At 35.2% G+C, this 15,048-nt stretch overlaps 1 protein-coding gene across 6 annotated transcripts in view; it reads left to right on the plus strand.

The window, feature by feature from the left end:
- The window catches only part of DACH1 (dachshund family transcription factor 1), a 354,945-nt gene that overhangs the window by 222,553 nt on the left and 117,344 nt on the right, over positions 1-15,048 (plus strand). For 3 of the 6 annotated variants that reach the window (XM_064408603.1, XM_064408601.1, XM_064408602.1), the window contains exons 4-5: positions 13,688-13,843; positions 14,371-14,543. In XM_064408603.1, coding sequence (XP_064264673.1) covers positions 13,688-13,843; positions 14,371-14,543 — 329 coding nt within the window. The remainder of the gene's footprint in view (positions 1-13,687; positions 13,844-14,370; positions 14,544-15,048) is intronic. The other 3 variants (XM_064408604.1, XM_064408606.1, XM_064408605.1) reach the window with 1 other exon arrangement.

The following is a 15,048-nucleotide window of genomic DNA, read 5'->3' on the forward strand; positions in this document are numbered from 1 at the left end:
GAATTAAATTTTGCCATTAAGATGACCCTAGAATACCTAGTTCTGATCACTTGAAAACCCATCTGAGTCTGACTAAGATAGAAATTTCTACAACTGTGTTTCAAATGCCTATTGGACATGTTTAGAAAAATGGTACTCTCCTGCAGCTGCACTGGTGTGGCCCAGACACACAGGTCTGGGAAACCTGCTCTCCAGCAATTTTGCAAGAAAAGAATGTTATTTTGGAACACTTAACTCCTGTTGCCTAAATGATATTGGCACTAGCATTTTCAGCACTTGATGTCTGTTAACACAGAAGAAAGTCTTGCTGTTTATTCTTTGGATTTGGCAGATGTAGTTCCCTCCACTTTACTAATACAGTGCTTTATAGCATCGTTTGAGGATACTGTTTCTGGACAAAATCACTAGATCGCCCAGAACTGGTTACTGAGAGCAAACTGGCTTCCACTATACCAGTGAAAAACTTCATGTGGGTCTGATGGAAACGAGATTAATCCCATCATCAGAAAACAAATGCCCCCCACATACTTCAAAGTTTGTCCCAGTATGATTTAATTCTTTGAGGCTCAGCATTTGTTTATGCAAACCTGCAGTATTTAGTGGCATCAGCAAACTTTGTTTCATTAATATTTAGCCAAAGCAATTGTGTGCACAGAATCGTAGACCTATTCATGGAAACATATTTTGAAACAGGATATTGAAAATAAAGTCCATAGGACAACAAAAGTCAGCTTACATGCTGATGTCAGCATTTGTGTGTGGTGATAAAGCCAAGCTCTTTCCATGATAAAGATAAATTCATATCCAAATCTTTAATAAAAAAACAAAACTGATGTTAGCTATTCCCATTAAAGTCAGAAGCGTCTTTGTAACACTTCCCAGAGAATCAATTGTTAGGAACAAAAGTTATGTCCTGTTAAGAAAAAAAATTAATCACTCAAGTTATTACATAGGGTGTACTGTGTATTCCGGGTTCAGGCTTTATACTGAAGCCTTTGAAGAGGCTGCCCATACTTACCAAATGTTGTAATTGATACAGAATCACTGCTATACAACAGCTGCAATAACAAGGTGCTGCTGCCTTTACTTTAATCTACCTCTCTTTCTGCCAGTTTATTATGTTTTGAATTTATTCTTTTGTAGATCTGTGAGCTATCTTTCTTATGGAAATTAATCTTTTTAAAAGATTTGTACTCTCATTTTCAAACACTAATACATTCATTCAAGTATCCCATTATTCAGAACCAGCTGGCTTTTTATCTAGTGATATTTACTTCAAAAAGCCAAGTTAAATGGTATCATAGATTAATTCTCAGGGCACAGGAAAGCTTTTTTAGAGAAAAAGAGATTTGGTAATTACTTAGAATATCGCAATAAAATCACAGAACATGTCAAAAATGCGTTATATAATCTGTCATAATACGAAGCTTCAAAAAAAGTTAATTCACTGAATTGAATCTAATATGTAGCATCAGTATATGATTTTTAAGTGAAACATTAAGTAAGGATAAAACTTTGCTGTGATTTATAATAAGCTATGTCATGATTTTTAGTTATGTATTTTTTCTTTAGAGAAAGCACTGAAACTTCAAAAAGGGCATTATCCACTGAAATTTCTTACATAAATCAAACTGGAAATAAGACACATTTTACAATTCAATTTAAGATCCCACAGAGACAATAATGTTGCAAGCTGTGCATTTTGCAGAGTAATATAGTAATGTCTAGTTTGCATTTTTGAAAAACCAAATTAATCACACTGTATTGAATATGTTGAAGCAAACCTAAAATTCATCTATTATTAAAAAACTTGTGCAACAAACACAAACTATATTTTATACATAAAGGACAAACTCATTTATTCATTAGGTTAAAACACTTGGAGTTTGCATTTTGTAGCTACTAAAGAAGTGACATTTGCTATCTGTTCTCTTTTTTTAAATTTTTCAAAGCATTGTGTTCAGACTAATCTGCTTGAAAAATTGTACTAATACTTTAACACAGTGTCAATCCTGAAGACTATATAGAAATCCCTGTGGAAACGAAGGGTAGTCTCGATATTTAAATTTCCTTTTTTAGTGAATAATTTTAAAGGATAAATATTCAGTTAGCATATATCTCATATTTAAGTAACACATTTTATCCCTTGAAAGGTTAACCACAAGATAATAAACTTTTTAGCCAGTTTTTAGCATTTGTACATCCTTTGAGCTAACATGCCTAAGCACTGCTTTGAATTAGGACTTGTATCTTTGCACTCAGCTGTGCTCAGACTGGTACATCAAAGCAACCAGAATGAAATTTTGGCCTTTATCAAGCGTCAATGACTTCAATGGAAACAGGATTTCAGTCTTAATCTTTTAAAAGGAAACATATTCTAAAATTATTTGTAGATGTTTTCCTGTTTTAGAATATAATTGTGGAATTATGTATTCTCTATCTTGTGGGGCATATAAACTGCATGCAGAATTTGTATGCTAAGTGTCAGGTGCTTCTACTTGTAATTCCATTTCTAGGAACACAGCTCTAACTTCTTATGGCCTCTAGGCCAAATTTGAATTCTAGGATTTGATTTCTGGCATAATTGTTATCTGTTAGCAATTTGTCTGTGCATTTATGTCTTGATGATTTAAAAATGAGAAATGCAGCTTTTCATTTTTGATGGAAATCTATATTGACTGTACACTAGAGAGATTGTTTGGAAAAACAAAGACTTCTGAAAAAATGTTTGCTTGCATTTTAAAGAAACAAAAATCTTAATTCAGAATAAAAAACTTCTTGGAATTTGAAAAAAAGTTTGCATAATTTTTCCTGGAGCATCTGAAGAACTTTAGGCCCTCATCCAATATTTTAATTCAAGGTCTAAGCCTAAATAGGTTTTAATCCAAAATTAATATGTTTGTTTGTTTGTTTTTGTTTCTTTGTTTGTTTTAATTAAGCAGCATAAAACACATTGCCAGATCCAATAGTAGAAAAATTTCAAGCAATTTTCAGGTTCTTGGCCACCATAGTGCAATCCAGATGTCCAGCTGAGATGTACTTGTTTTGGGAAACCTAGGATGAGTGGTAACCTACAAATAGCTGACACAACCCCCCCAAGCATGGCAAGGGGGGTGGAACTGCATGATCTTTAAGGTTCCTTCCAACCCAAATCATTCAATGATTCTTTCATTCTATGCTGAGCTGATCCATGTGAATTGCTAATCTATTATCTTGTTTGTAGGTCTTAAGTCTAAGGGACTTAACACACAGAAACACCTTTATCCATTGTATGTGCAGGGGATTGTACACAGGTTGCTGAGAAGGCATCTAGCCCACGGTGATTTTACATAATAGCCACCAGATATACACTGCTCAAAACTTGTTCAGAAAGCATGAGACTTGGGAGCAGAGGTTACCTTTCTCAAAACTGTACCCACAGTTCCGAACTGGAGAACATTGTCACTAATCCGTTCAAGGCAGGGTGAAGAAAAAGTGCTTTTTTGGCTACCTATTGTATCTCCTGTAATGTAACCCCCCTCATCTCTGATCAGATAAATTATTGATCACAAAGAAAGATTGAAGGAGATAGGAAACGTAATAAGATGTGTGTTTGTGTCTTTGTCTGACCATTGAAAGAGTGCAACATTCTGATTTTTACTAAATGAGATCTGGATGTAAATACCTTGCTAGGAATTTTGTCAAAGACACAGTTAAAGATATTGTTTAAAGTACACTTAAAACATGTGTGCATTCTTCACAAATCAGTTTGATATAAGATACAGGAATGACTACAGTGAATAAGATTCATGTGGGTTTGGTAAAGTTCAGAGTACTAAATCTTGTTATAATAGCTTAGGTGAACTTCCTTGTCCTAGAACTATTCTAGAGAAAAAAAAAAAAAAAGATGCAACTGTAAAGCCAATATTGAATAAATCATAATAACATGCTGTCATTTAATGACAATAGACAATTTTTTGTCAAACACTGGCTTGATGTTTTTGTCCCTTCCACAAATTTGGTGTAATTTTTTGCAGCTAGAGATGGTTTTAGGTAACAGTGATCTTTTGAAGCAAATAAATATTTTGTCTTAAATAACTTTAAGATAGTGGTTTCTTTTAATTTTAAAAAGGAAACAAAACCACCAAAATTAATTAGAAAGTAGTAACACACTTCCTCCCCCCAGTCACAAAAGTCCAAGGAAATATTTGAGAAATTTGCTGTTTAAAATGTATCACTTTCACATTCCTACCCTCTTAATCCAATTTCATACTTTTAGCTGCCTTTGTGTGTAGATTTCACCTTTGATCATTTTTGTAAGGCTTCAGTCAGAAAAATCAGCAGTTCTGAGTAGAGTAGGGTATCAGTACATAAATAGAGAATGGTGGAAGACTAAATCTCACAGAGAAAATTATCATTTTTGCTTAAACAAAACCAATTGTGAGAAGCAATTAAAACAAATATGCAATTATGTGTACATCTTTCTCACTGAGGGAAATTCCTTGCAGCCTGTTGTCTGTCTATATGTATTTGTTTCTTTTGGTATTTTCACACTATAAGCCCTTTGTGGCCTGGAGTGTCTACCTGCTCTAATTGTCACATATTATTACTACTACTGTTATTACTAGTCATACTACTTGTAACTTTTTCATTGTCATCCTGAGAAAACAATAAATCAAGTGCAGAAACAGTTTCAACAGTCCTGAAACAAGACTCAGGATCCATAAACTCTTAGGTAAGATTTCCTCTTTTAAGTAATGAAATGGTCATCTGTCTTGGGACGTGGGACTATAGGAAAAAATCTAAAGGCTTAAGAGTACAATGAAGTTACTGCAGCACAGTTAAATGCAGAATAACAGCTGAGATGGTATAATGATTCTCACTCCACGCTGATCACAAGATAACGTGTGTTATTCTTGATCAAAGGAAGCACGTTATGGTTTTGTTTGCTAGGCTGAACATACTAGATTTTGAGCTGGTGGATGAATGTGCTCCATTTACAAATCCAAGCATGTGAGAAGAAGATATTTGTAGTAAAACTCTAATTCACGATCTGTTATAGCATTTATGTATTTGCACATTTTGTTTGTGTGTGTCTGTGTGCATTAAGGTAGAGGCGTGCACACAGATGCATACACATGTATTCAGATAGCATTGAAGAAGTGAAGTTGTGCACCTAAAAGCTAGAAAAAGGTATTTTTAATGATAATAATAGTAATAATAATAATAATCGTCATCATAATCACCACTGTATTTCTTTGAGACCTGGGCCTATTACATGCTGCAAATTTACATAAGGAATATGTAAGACCTAAAATTTAGGGACTATATCAGAATGGTCATGAGAGAGCTGCATCAAAGCTGTGCAGGCAACTCAAAAGTAAGACAATTCCTCACAAAGCTTTAAGTTAGCACCTGCTTCCCAAAGGAGGGGGAAATACCTCTGTGACCCTCAGAGCTTGTGCAGCCTTCTGGCTTTCCCACAGCAGTTTTCTGGTGTGGAAGAGAAACAGCATCGATTGGGAAACCTCTGTGTCCAGCCTCATGCTGCTCATCAAGCCAATATCAGGACAAACATAAATTGCCTTTTCCCTGAATGGGAAGCACAGCCATGTGCTCTGAAGAGTGCCTGAGACTTGTTGCAGCTGGTGGGGCTTCGTGCAGCCAACTTGCCTTTGTTTTCCCAGAGAGCACAGAAATGTAATTGCTGTGAGACCTTGTGATCAACTTTGCTTAAGACTGGTTATTAATCTGTTGATTAATAAGGACTGATTTTTGATAATTTATCCTTTCTTCCTAAGAAAACAACTAAAAAGATTCAGTGAGTAAAAATCTGAAAAATTATGTTCAAGAAGGCATTCTGTGTGCAACCTTTTAGAGCCAATGTACTGTTACGAGTTTGTGCAGCATTTATGCTGGAAGTTGAAATATTCCTCTTTAGTTCAGCAATTTTTTTAAAAAGTCATCAATAAACTTGATTCCCTGTAATATGTCAACCTCCCTGCTTTGCATTTTCATCCTTGATGCCTCTTCTTTGGAATAGATTGAACATGATTTTACAGAGGCCTTCTCACTTTTAATTTCAATTTCAATTTTTTCTTTCAAGCCCAATATATCTTTCTTCTCTTATTTTTTCATGTTGTAGCACAGCTGAAACAGGCGGAGCAAAGTGTGGACTACCTAACAATTATGTCTATCTATTAGATGACATCAGGAAGCTTAGCATTCTTGCTTTTTTCATTTTGCCTATGCAATTAATACACTTCAGTGTATCTACTGAGGATTTTCTAGTGTTTGCTTTTCTTTAGTTTATAGTTTATACAGAACTGTCAGCTGTACTTAGATGTCCTGAAAATCTGCAGGAGTTTTCTTTTTTAGTTAAAGGGGCAGTAATTAGGTTATTATTTTTCTATACTTTTTGAGAATTATTTTTAAGAGAGAGGAAAGGGGGACGACAAGTTGCTGAATACATTTATGGTATATTGCTTTGGTTTACTTTTCTTGTTTCTGAGCACTGCTAATATAGAATTAGCGGCTATAAAACTCAGACTAGAGGTAATGAGGATCAAAATTAAGTGTCCACACCAAACTGAGGAGTTGTCTGTATCACACCAGTGTAGATACTGATCATGGAATCCCATCCAAATCCATATTTTCAGGAAAGCTTTTTCACTTACTCGTAGGCATGAATCACTCAGAAGCTTAAACTTGTGTCTTTCAGCTTGGACAAATTTCTGGACCTGTCTGTTTTAGTTTCCACTGTACTAAAAAGGAAGCCTATTATACTGTTATACTGATTATACAGACCAACAAATCAAATGAGGATAGCTTCTTTATAAACTGAAGTAACAGGAACTTACACTAAAAAAACTTAAACCCATATTTTTCAGAAAATATTCTAAACATGTTCTTATAGACTACTCAGCCAGGAATATTCACTCTTACCTGTTCCTTAAGCATACAGAAAATATTCATATCCACAATTACATGCAATGACTACATGTAATAATATATTAATTATCGATTGAACAGGCAATTTTTGAGCAAAAGCACATACCACTGTAATCCAGATGTTTGCAAATACTTTGTGATGTTCATTGTGTTGAGAAAAAAGGAAAATGTAGTTTTTGGTTGACTTCTGATGGTTCATTAGTCTTTATATTTTAAGAACTCTACTTTATGGGACTAGTTGTACTTCCAGCTTTCTGGTCTGAAGTGAACTTATTTACCCAGGTGTACCTGACAGGAAAATGGGGTCCAGTTTTTATTTTCCTGAACACAGTGAATACAGCACATATGATTTTTTGTTTCTTGATGATGTCACAGATTTAGTATTGCATATCTAAAATTTCATTGTTATCTTTTAAGATCATATAACCATTAAAAAAACCTGGTTTTTATCTATGAAATTAGCACAAGTTAGGTATTAGTAAAAGGAGACAAATGGAAAATCTATTTTTAGGTAAATGTCACACAGCCTGTAACTGAGTTGCTGAGCTTTCAGTTGTCTTGGACAGTTTCATTATTCATTAAATTGAATTTTAAAAAGCTTTTCCTGTGTTAATCTTTTTTGGTGAAATAATGAAGGATTAATATAAAATATCTATATTCTATGGGATTCGTTGTAACTGTAAAAAAATTCTTCCACTTATTAACTTATATAAATTCAGTATTTCCTGATTAATGATTAAACCTATACTCTGGTATTCAGCATTTAGAATTCAATCTTATTTCCTGGAATTAACAGTTTCTACTATAGCTTTTATTATCAGAACATAAATATGGTGAAAGTAATGTGGATACAAATTTGGATTATAGTGCAAAGTGCAGTTATAATTTCTTTTACCATTGCCACAAAACAAGCGTACAATAAAATTAAAATAGTGAATGAAGCAATCTACATGATTGAGGCTACTAACTGTTTTTCAGATTACTACTTTTGTCAGCAAAGAATAAACAGTATATAATTCCAAAGGTTCTTTTGGCTTTTCCTTTATGTATTTTTGTAGGAAAATGTTTATTAAAGGATAGGGGTTTTTCATGTGTGTGTGTTTTTTTTTTCTTTAATTTGCTACTGCACCTGTATATAATCTGTCATGATAATAGCAGAACTACAAATACCAGACCCATCAGCCTACTATTTTAGGGAAAATTATGAACACTTTTCATTAAGAGCCCACATTGCTCATGGCCTATTTAAGACCATAAACATGATTTTAGAACCAAAAACCCCAAAATAATGCAAACCTTTGTGAGAGGGTAAAAAAGAAAAGAAAAATCCTTATGTAAAGCCAAATAGAAAGGGTTACAGAGAAGACTTTGGAAACTTATTTTTCCATGTTGTAGTACTTTCTCTCCTGATCACTTTGTGGTCCCAGAAAAGGTAGCAATCCAAGTATCAAAGATATTAGACAGATACTGTTCACAAATGGCAAAAGTATTTTTTCCCTTTAATGATGTAACAGTAACATAGAGATCTTATAAAAATGCCTTTGTCTGTAGACATGTGTCTTTTATACCATCTCACAACACTCCTATATTGCAGATAAACTGTACGTCTGATTTTAGGATAACATTTCAAAGACTAAAGGAGCAGCATTTGATTTGAGCAGTTTATGAAATGGTTTCCTCACTGTCAGGAGGCTAAGATTACCAATTTTTAGCACACTGATTATGCATATTTTCCAGTGGACATAAATAGCCCAGATCATGAATAGTCCACTTCAGAAAAATGAGCCAACACAGCTGATACTGATGCTTTGTTTGGTAATTGTTGCTGAGATACAAATTGTTTCAGCAAACACAGAAGATAACAGAAAGATTATGAGACTAAAAGGAGATCAGTAGCACACCAAAAAAAAAAAAAGCTGGTTTGAGTTGTTAGTGGGAAGGCAGATTCTTTTGTGCTTTTGCTATGTGATACTGCTTGTGTATATAATGGCACCTGAAGCTATTCCTGAGCCAGTGCTGGGGTTCACTTGCCTAAAGGCATGCTTGAATTGTTCTCTGTAATTCCATAAAATATCAAGTTTTCCACATGAAAGGAAGGGGAAGACCCAAGGGCCTGGTAGATAGCCTAATTTTAATTTCTAAAAGCCACCTATAATCAAAAAAATTTGGCTTGGTTGCCTAGGCATAGATATATGCTACTGCCTTAGATACCCTTGAGCATCCCACCTGATCTACACCTCCAGATAGTCTTGAGGTCTCCTGCAGGTGCTGTGTGGTACTCACCAACCCTACAAGACATGATTCAAATTCTTTTGGCCATCTCAGGAGATGTGTGTTCAGGCCATTTAACTGAGTCTGGGAGAAGGGTCACTGTAGTGTTTGGAAGCACCAGATGCAGATTCAGCTGAGCAAAGACGGGGCTGTCTCCCACAGAGTGAGACAGCATCTCTCCAGACCCTTTTGACTGAATCCCTGTTGGCCATCACAGGAACTAAACTGTTCAGCTCACATTGTTGAAACAGAAATTTAAGCAAACTGAATCCTAATGGGGTCAGAATGAAACAAGAAAAGGAGTCTGCAAATAAGAGGAATGATTATAAAAACGAACATGGTGCATTTAGATCAGCGTTTGTTTGCGAGGCTGACATTGTACACTAGTTTTCTGCTTCATTTTCTTTTTCTTGGCTGCATTACCTTCTAGTCCAGAATTGTTTCAATTTATTATTACCATCCTTAGCTACCTAATTGTGCTACTAATGAATGCAAATAATCCAGGCATCAGGCTTTTACAGACCCACTTCAGTGTACAAATAATGGTTTGTTGTGTAACTGCTGATTATGGGAGAAGGTAACTCACATTATGGAAAATATGTGCTGAAATATTGGTGATGAGGAGAGCAATGGATTCTGTACTATGCCTTTTAAATGGTGAAAAAGTATTGTCATTCTTGTTCCATCGAGTTGTCCATCATGAGAAAATGTGAGATCACCTGAGCCAGGGTTTTCAGCATGTGTACTTACATTTGGAACTTCATTTCAATTTTTTGAGTGCCTGTATTAGCACTATCACATATGAAATATGTAGTTGGCTACCAAATTGCCTATTCAAGTACATATGTATGGGGTTTGAGCACTCAGCATTAAGCATTTGCATTTCAAAATTGGATCCCTTGTGCTTGAAAGCCTTGAAATGGTACTCTATGGTCAGCCTAGTGCAGCATCAATTGAAATGCTGTTTGAATGCAATGTAGAGCTTCCAATTGCTGCTTCAGAAAGTGTTATGCTGAATCTGGAACACTTTGCATAATTTAATTAATTATGCCACTAAAAACTGATTTTCTCTCAATTTAAAGCAAACAGCTTTTATGAGGGTGAACTGCAGCACCCAGGGATATCAGGTGTCCAAGCTTTTAATCCTATTACAAAGACTTGACAACCACTGATGGAAACTGGAAAAACATAAGCCTCCAGCAGGGCAACAAGTGAAGAGGAAGAAGGCAACAGATTTGTAATACTCTTTGAAATCACTGTATGTATTAAATCAAAACCAAATGTAAAAAGTGACAGAACTGTTGGGTTGCACTTTGTTGTGCAGACAGTGAATAGTGTCTATAGAGCAGCACTTGTTTTGCTTTGGCATTAATGAAAATAACTGTTTCCTCTAAGAGGAAAAGTGTTCTGTTTAACTAGCATAAGAAAAATGCATTGAATGGCCAAGACTTTTTGTATCTGTGTCTGTTCACTTGAAGTGTTCAGGAGCTCGACAGTCGGAAGTTTGAAAGGGGTTTCTAATGTTATGGATTGGACTCTGTCTATAAACCATTTTCCATATAAGCAGATCTTAACAGATGATTCCAAACTACAAGTATTCAGGACACTGTCACTAAATGCTAGCCTTGACACTTGGGCTTTCTTCTCTCTTCCAAATTATTATTGGGTTCAATATCACACTAAAACAGCAGACACTGTAATTTTGAGGTAGAAAAGAGTACTGATTTAGAAAAGCTCTAATTTCTGAGCCACATAAGCAGAGCCATAATTGGCAAACTATAACTGACCTTGCAAAATTCTGTGACCAGGTTAGGAAGGGTCACAGAAGAATTGACTCCATCTCCATATTGAACATCAGCATGTAACATAAAATTAACTGCACTGTATAAGATCTTGCTGATAAAAATAGGGGAAACATCTCATTACTGGCAATTCAGCAGCTGTATGAAATGCAAACATCTTCCTTATAATGCTAACAAATATTCATAAAATTACTAATATATATTTATGTATTATTTGTATTCTTCATATATATATAATGGATGCTACACCTGGCTCAAACGGGAAACAGAAGTTAGTCGGGTTCATTGAAAGAGCTTTAACCTAGATTTAAAGGGGAAAAGGGATAAAATCAAGCTCATTAGAGATGTCTGGGCGAGGCACAACAGTGTTTGAAGGACAGTGTTTTAGCAAGGTCCTTTACTCTGCCATCTCACTGGAGGTAGAGGATGGAGAGCCATGTGGTGGCAAAGACTGCAAAGTGGATTATTGATTTGTTAGGAATTGCAGAAGTACCTAAGAATAGTCATATAGGAATTGACTCTCCCAAGAAGGTGGTGAGATCAATAGGCCAGCTGAAATGCATCTAGAACAACGCACACAGCACAGCCACCAAACAGGAAGAACTGGAAGCCATTGTGCAGCAGGAAAACTGGCAGAGTTGCCAGAACAAAGACATAGTGGGATGACTTCCACAACTGGAGTGCTGCAATGGATTGCTATAAACTCTTCAGAAGGGATAAGCAAAACAGGAGTGTGGGGGGGTGTAGGCCTGGATGTTAGGGAGTGAAATACGTACATCGCAGTGGTGAAAAGCAGAAAATTAGAGAATATGAAATTTAAAGGAATAAAAATATTTTTCCAGATAAGATTTAGCTCTTCACTACATATTTAAATGTGTGTTAAGGCTTTTTGAGAGTGTCTTAGTTCTCAAGATATAAGAAAACATGTTCACTTGTCAGAGGTCATGAGATTCGAATAATGCGTTTATCATCTCAACTATGTTCACTGCATAAAGGTTATGAAAATTTCTTGTAAAGTAATAAAAGTATCTAATATAATTGATTCTTTTCATTGTTTCATAAAATTGCTTTGTTTGATTGCGGGAGACTTTGGACTGAATTTTCATTACCTACTTCTGAACAATTTACACTGGGATTGAGACAGTATTGAGCTAATGAGTTAGAATTTATATTGAGCCTTAAGTGTCTTCCTGAAGTAACTGGGGAAAGAAAATCATGGCAATAATGGAGTATTTTTCATTATAAACTATGTTGTACAGCTTTTACAATCAGGTTTTTAATAGATCTACAGAAATTAAATTGGAATTCTACCAACTTCTGTGCTTTTGTCATCCAATGAAAACGATGTTAAAATATGTCAAGACTAATAGACTTGTCCCCTTTCTACTGAAGTAAGAAGGAGGTGGTGTCATTCCTGTTGTTTTTCAGGCTGTTTGTTCATTAATGAGTAGGATATATGTAGAAAAACATTCAGAAATATGTACTTTGCTATAATCTATAATGGTAAATAGAAACTGAGCATAGATTGAATACATCTTGACTTACATGATCCTGAAGTCCCTATCAAGACATGCTCCCATGAAAATAGTAGGCATTTTCAAAGTCAGGAGGTTGAAATTGTGCTCTACATGAAAAAGTAAGCAATCATGTATTGCTGATGGGTATATTAATACTGCTGAGAGTGCATGCATATATCCATATTTATTAATATATGCAAACATTGTTTATTGATTGTGTATGGTAAATGAACTCATACAGTAAGTGTATAGATTACTGTGTATGCATAACCATACATACACTCAATCTCAGCACTATATGTAAGTACACACCAAGAATAATACAGTTTGTCAGGTTGGAAGATGTTAACCTTTTCATTGCATATAAATATACAAATTAATAATGAGATATTAATTATTATTGTCCTTTATATAGACCGTGTCATATTGTCCTTTAATTGTATCTTATTTAATTCTGTGGTTATTTTTTATGAGGAAGTCTGTAATAGTGAAAAAGGGTGTTTCTCAGAGAAATTAATTCTTTCTCATCTCAATACTTGTTTGTCCCCATTCTTCTTTGCTGTTAGTCTGTTCCACTACCAGAAGACTGCAAGAATAAGTGTAATCCCTCACATTTATATTAATAATAAGAAATAAAAATTTAATATACAAAATAGAATCATCAGCCAAGCATATATGTATGCATGTTGGTGCTCTCAATAAATTAATATTTTAATTCCTTCAAAGAATGTTTATTTATTCAGAATATATATACACAATATAACTGTAGTTTAAGTTTTAATTGGCATAACAGGGTGTATTTTTGTTAGACATTTTGGAGGCAAAAATATTTTCTCACATATTAAAAAGTGCCGTATATAGTTTTATTTACTAAGTATGAGAAAAGTGTATGTACAATACACAGACTTCATGTGAATGAGCACGACACTAATACTTTAAGTTTGTGCTAACTCTTAATTTAAAAAAGTTATTCTTACATTCATTTTTCAGAGGGTGGAAAAAAACCCCAACCCTAAAGTCCTTCCCCCAACCCACATATTAAAAAAGAAAATTAAAAACAAATTTCTACTTGCAAAAAAGATTAGAATGCTGGCCTTGCTTCCAAATTCAGAAATTGAAAATTTGGAGTCTTCATTCATCCAAATAATGTATATTCATTCCCCACAGGCAGCAGTGATGGTTCTTGGGATAAAGAAAAACTTCAGTCTCCCCCCACCCAAGGATCACAGGCCTCTGTTAACCACCCCAACTTGCCTGGACAGCATAATGTTCCAGTTAGCCATCCTCTCAACCCTCTTCAACAGAACCACCTTCTGCCTAATGGTACGGGTTGACATCTTTCAGCACTAACATCAGCAGTTTTCTAGTTCCTGTCTCTTTTTTTGGTGTTTATATAAATAGGCAATGAAAATCAAGGATGTGCAGAATACTGGAATACTTCCTTTAGAGTATTAAGCAGGGGAAGTGGAGACAATAAAGAACAAATACATGCAATGAAATTGATACTGAAAATAACTAACCTGTGCATCAGTGGCATAATGAAGCATTGCTAAAGCACCTTACAGCAGACATCAAAAACTATAATAAATGGCCATGGCTTAGCAATGATATCATACATTACACAGATATAAACAAAGAGGTCTGATAGCCTCTCCTTGTGGCTAGAAACCCTCCATGGTTGCTAGTGATTCACCCCTGCATCTCCCAGAAGAGAACTGACATAGAGCTGCTTTTTCCTGCAATGTGAACCATCTTGTCACCTGTCACTTGAATATTGTCCATCAGGAGAAAAAGAAGACAGTGCTTAAGAGAAAATGCATAAACATATTTCCATGTTTTTCCCCCAACAGGGTTGGAACTTCCTTTCATGATGATGCCCCACCCGCTGATTCCCGTGAGCCTACCTCCAGCCTCTGTCACGATGGCAATGAGCCAGATGAACCACCTCAGCACCATCGCCAACATGGCAGCAGCAGCACAAGTGCAGAGCCCTCCCTCCAGGGTGGAGACATCTGTTATTAAGGTAACTATAGAACAGACCAAACTGAGCCCAACCAAACCAAAAGGTACCAAATCCTAGCCTGCTCCCAACCACCATAAATATTGCAAAGGTGGATTGTATAGGTAATGTTCTAAGGTAAGTCATAAAGTCAGTAAATACAAGAAAACTAAGTGTGGTGACTCTGAGAGCACAACAGGCTGCCGGTGGCCACTCTTAACATCTCAGTTTCCCTCCATCTCTCAAAATCAGTATTAAAGCAATGAGTATTAAATGCTCAAATTGAAGAATTTTCATATACAGCTTTGTCTTTTTCTCGTATTCCATAGTCTGTAATCTAATGTTTCTTGAAATATAATGGAAAAAATTGTTCTTAAATTAGAAGAGATTGTTATTCTAACTTTAAAATCTAAGCATTTGAATTTAAATGCTCTAAATTATTTGAAGAAGGCTGAAAGGTTTGATACTTTATCTATGCAGAAACTAAATTTGCCAAATCCCAGAACAAATTAGAATGAAGTAGCACAGA

The sequence above is a fragment of the Passer domesticus genome, chromosome 2, assembly GCF_036417665.1.
Source record: "Passer domesticus isolate bPasDom1 chromosome 2, bPasDom1.hap1, whole genome shotgun sequence".
NCBI classification, from domain to species: Eukaryota; Metazoa; Chordata; class Aves; order Passeriformes; family Passeridae; genus Passer; species Passer domesticus.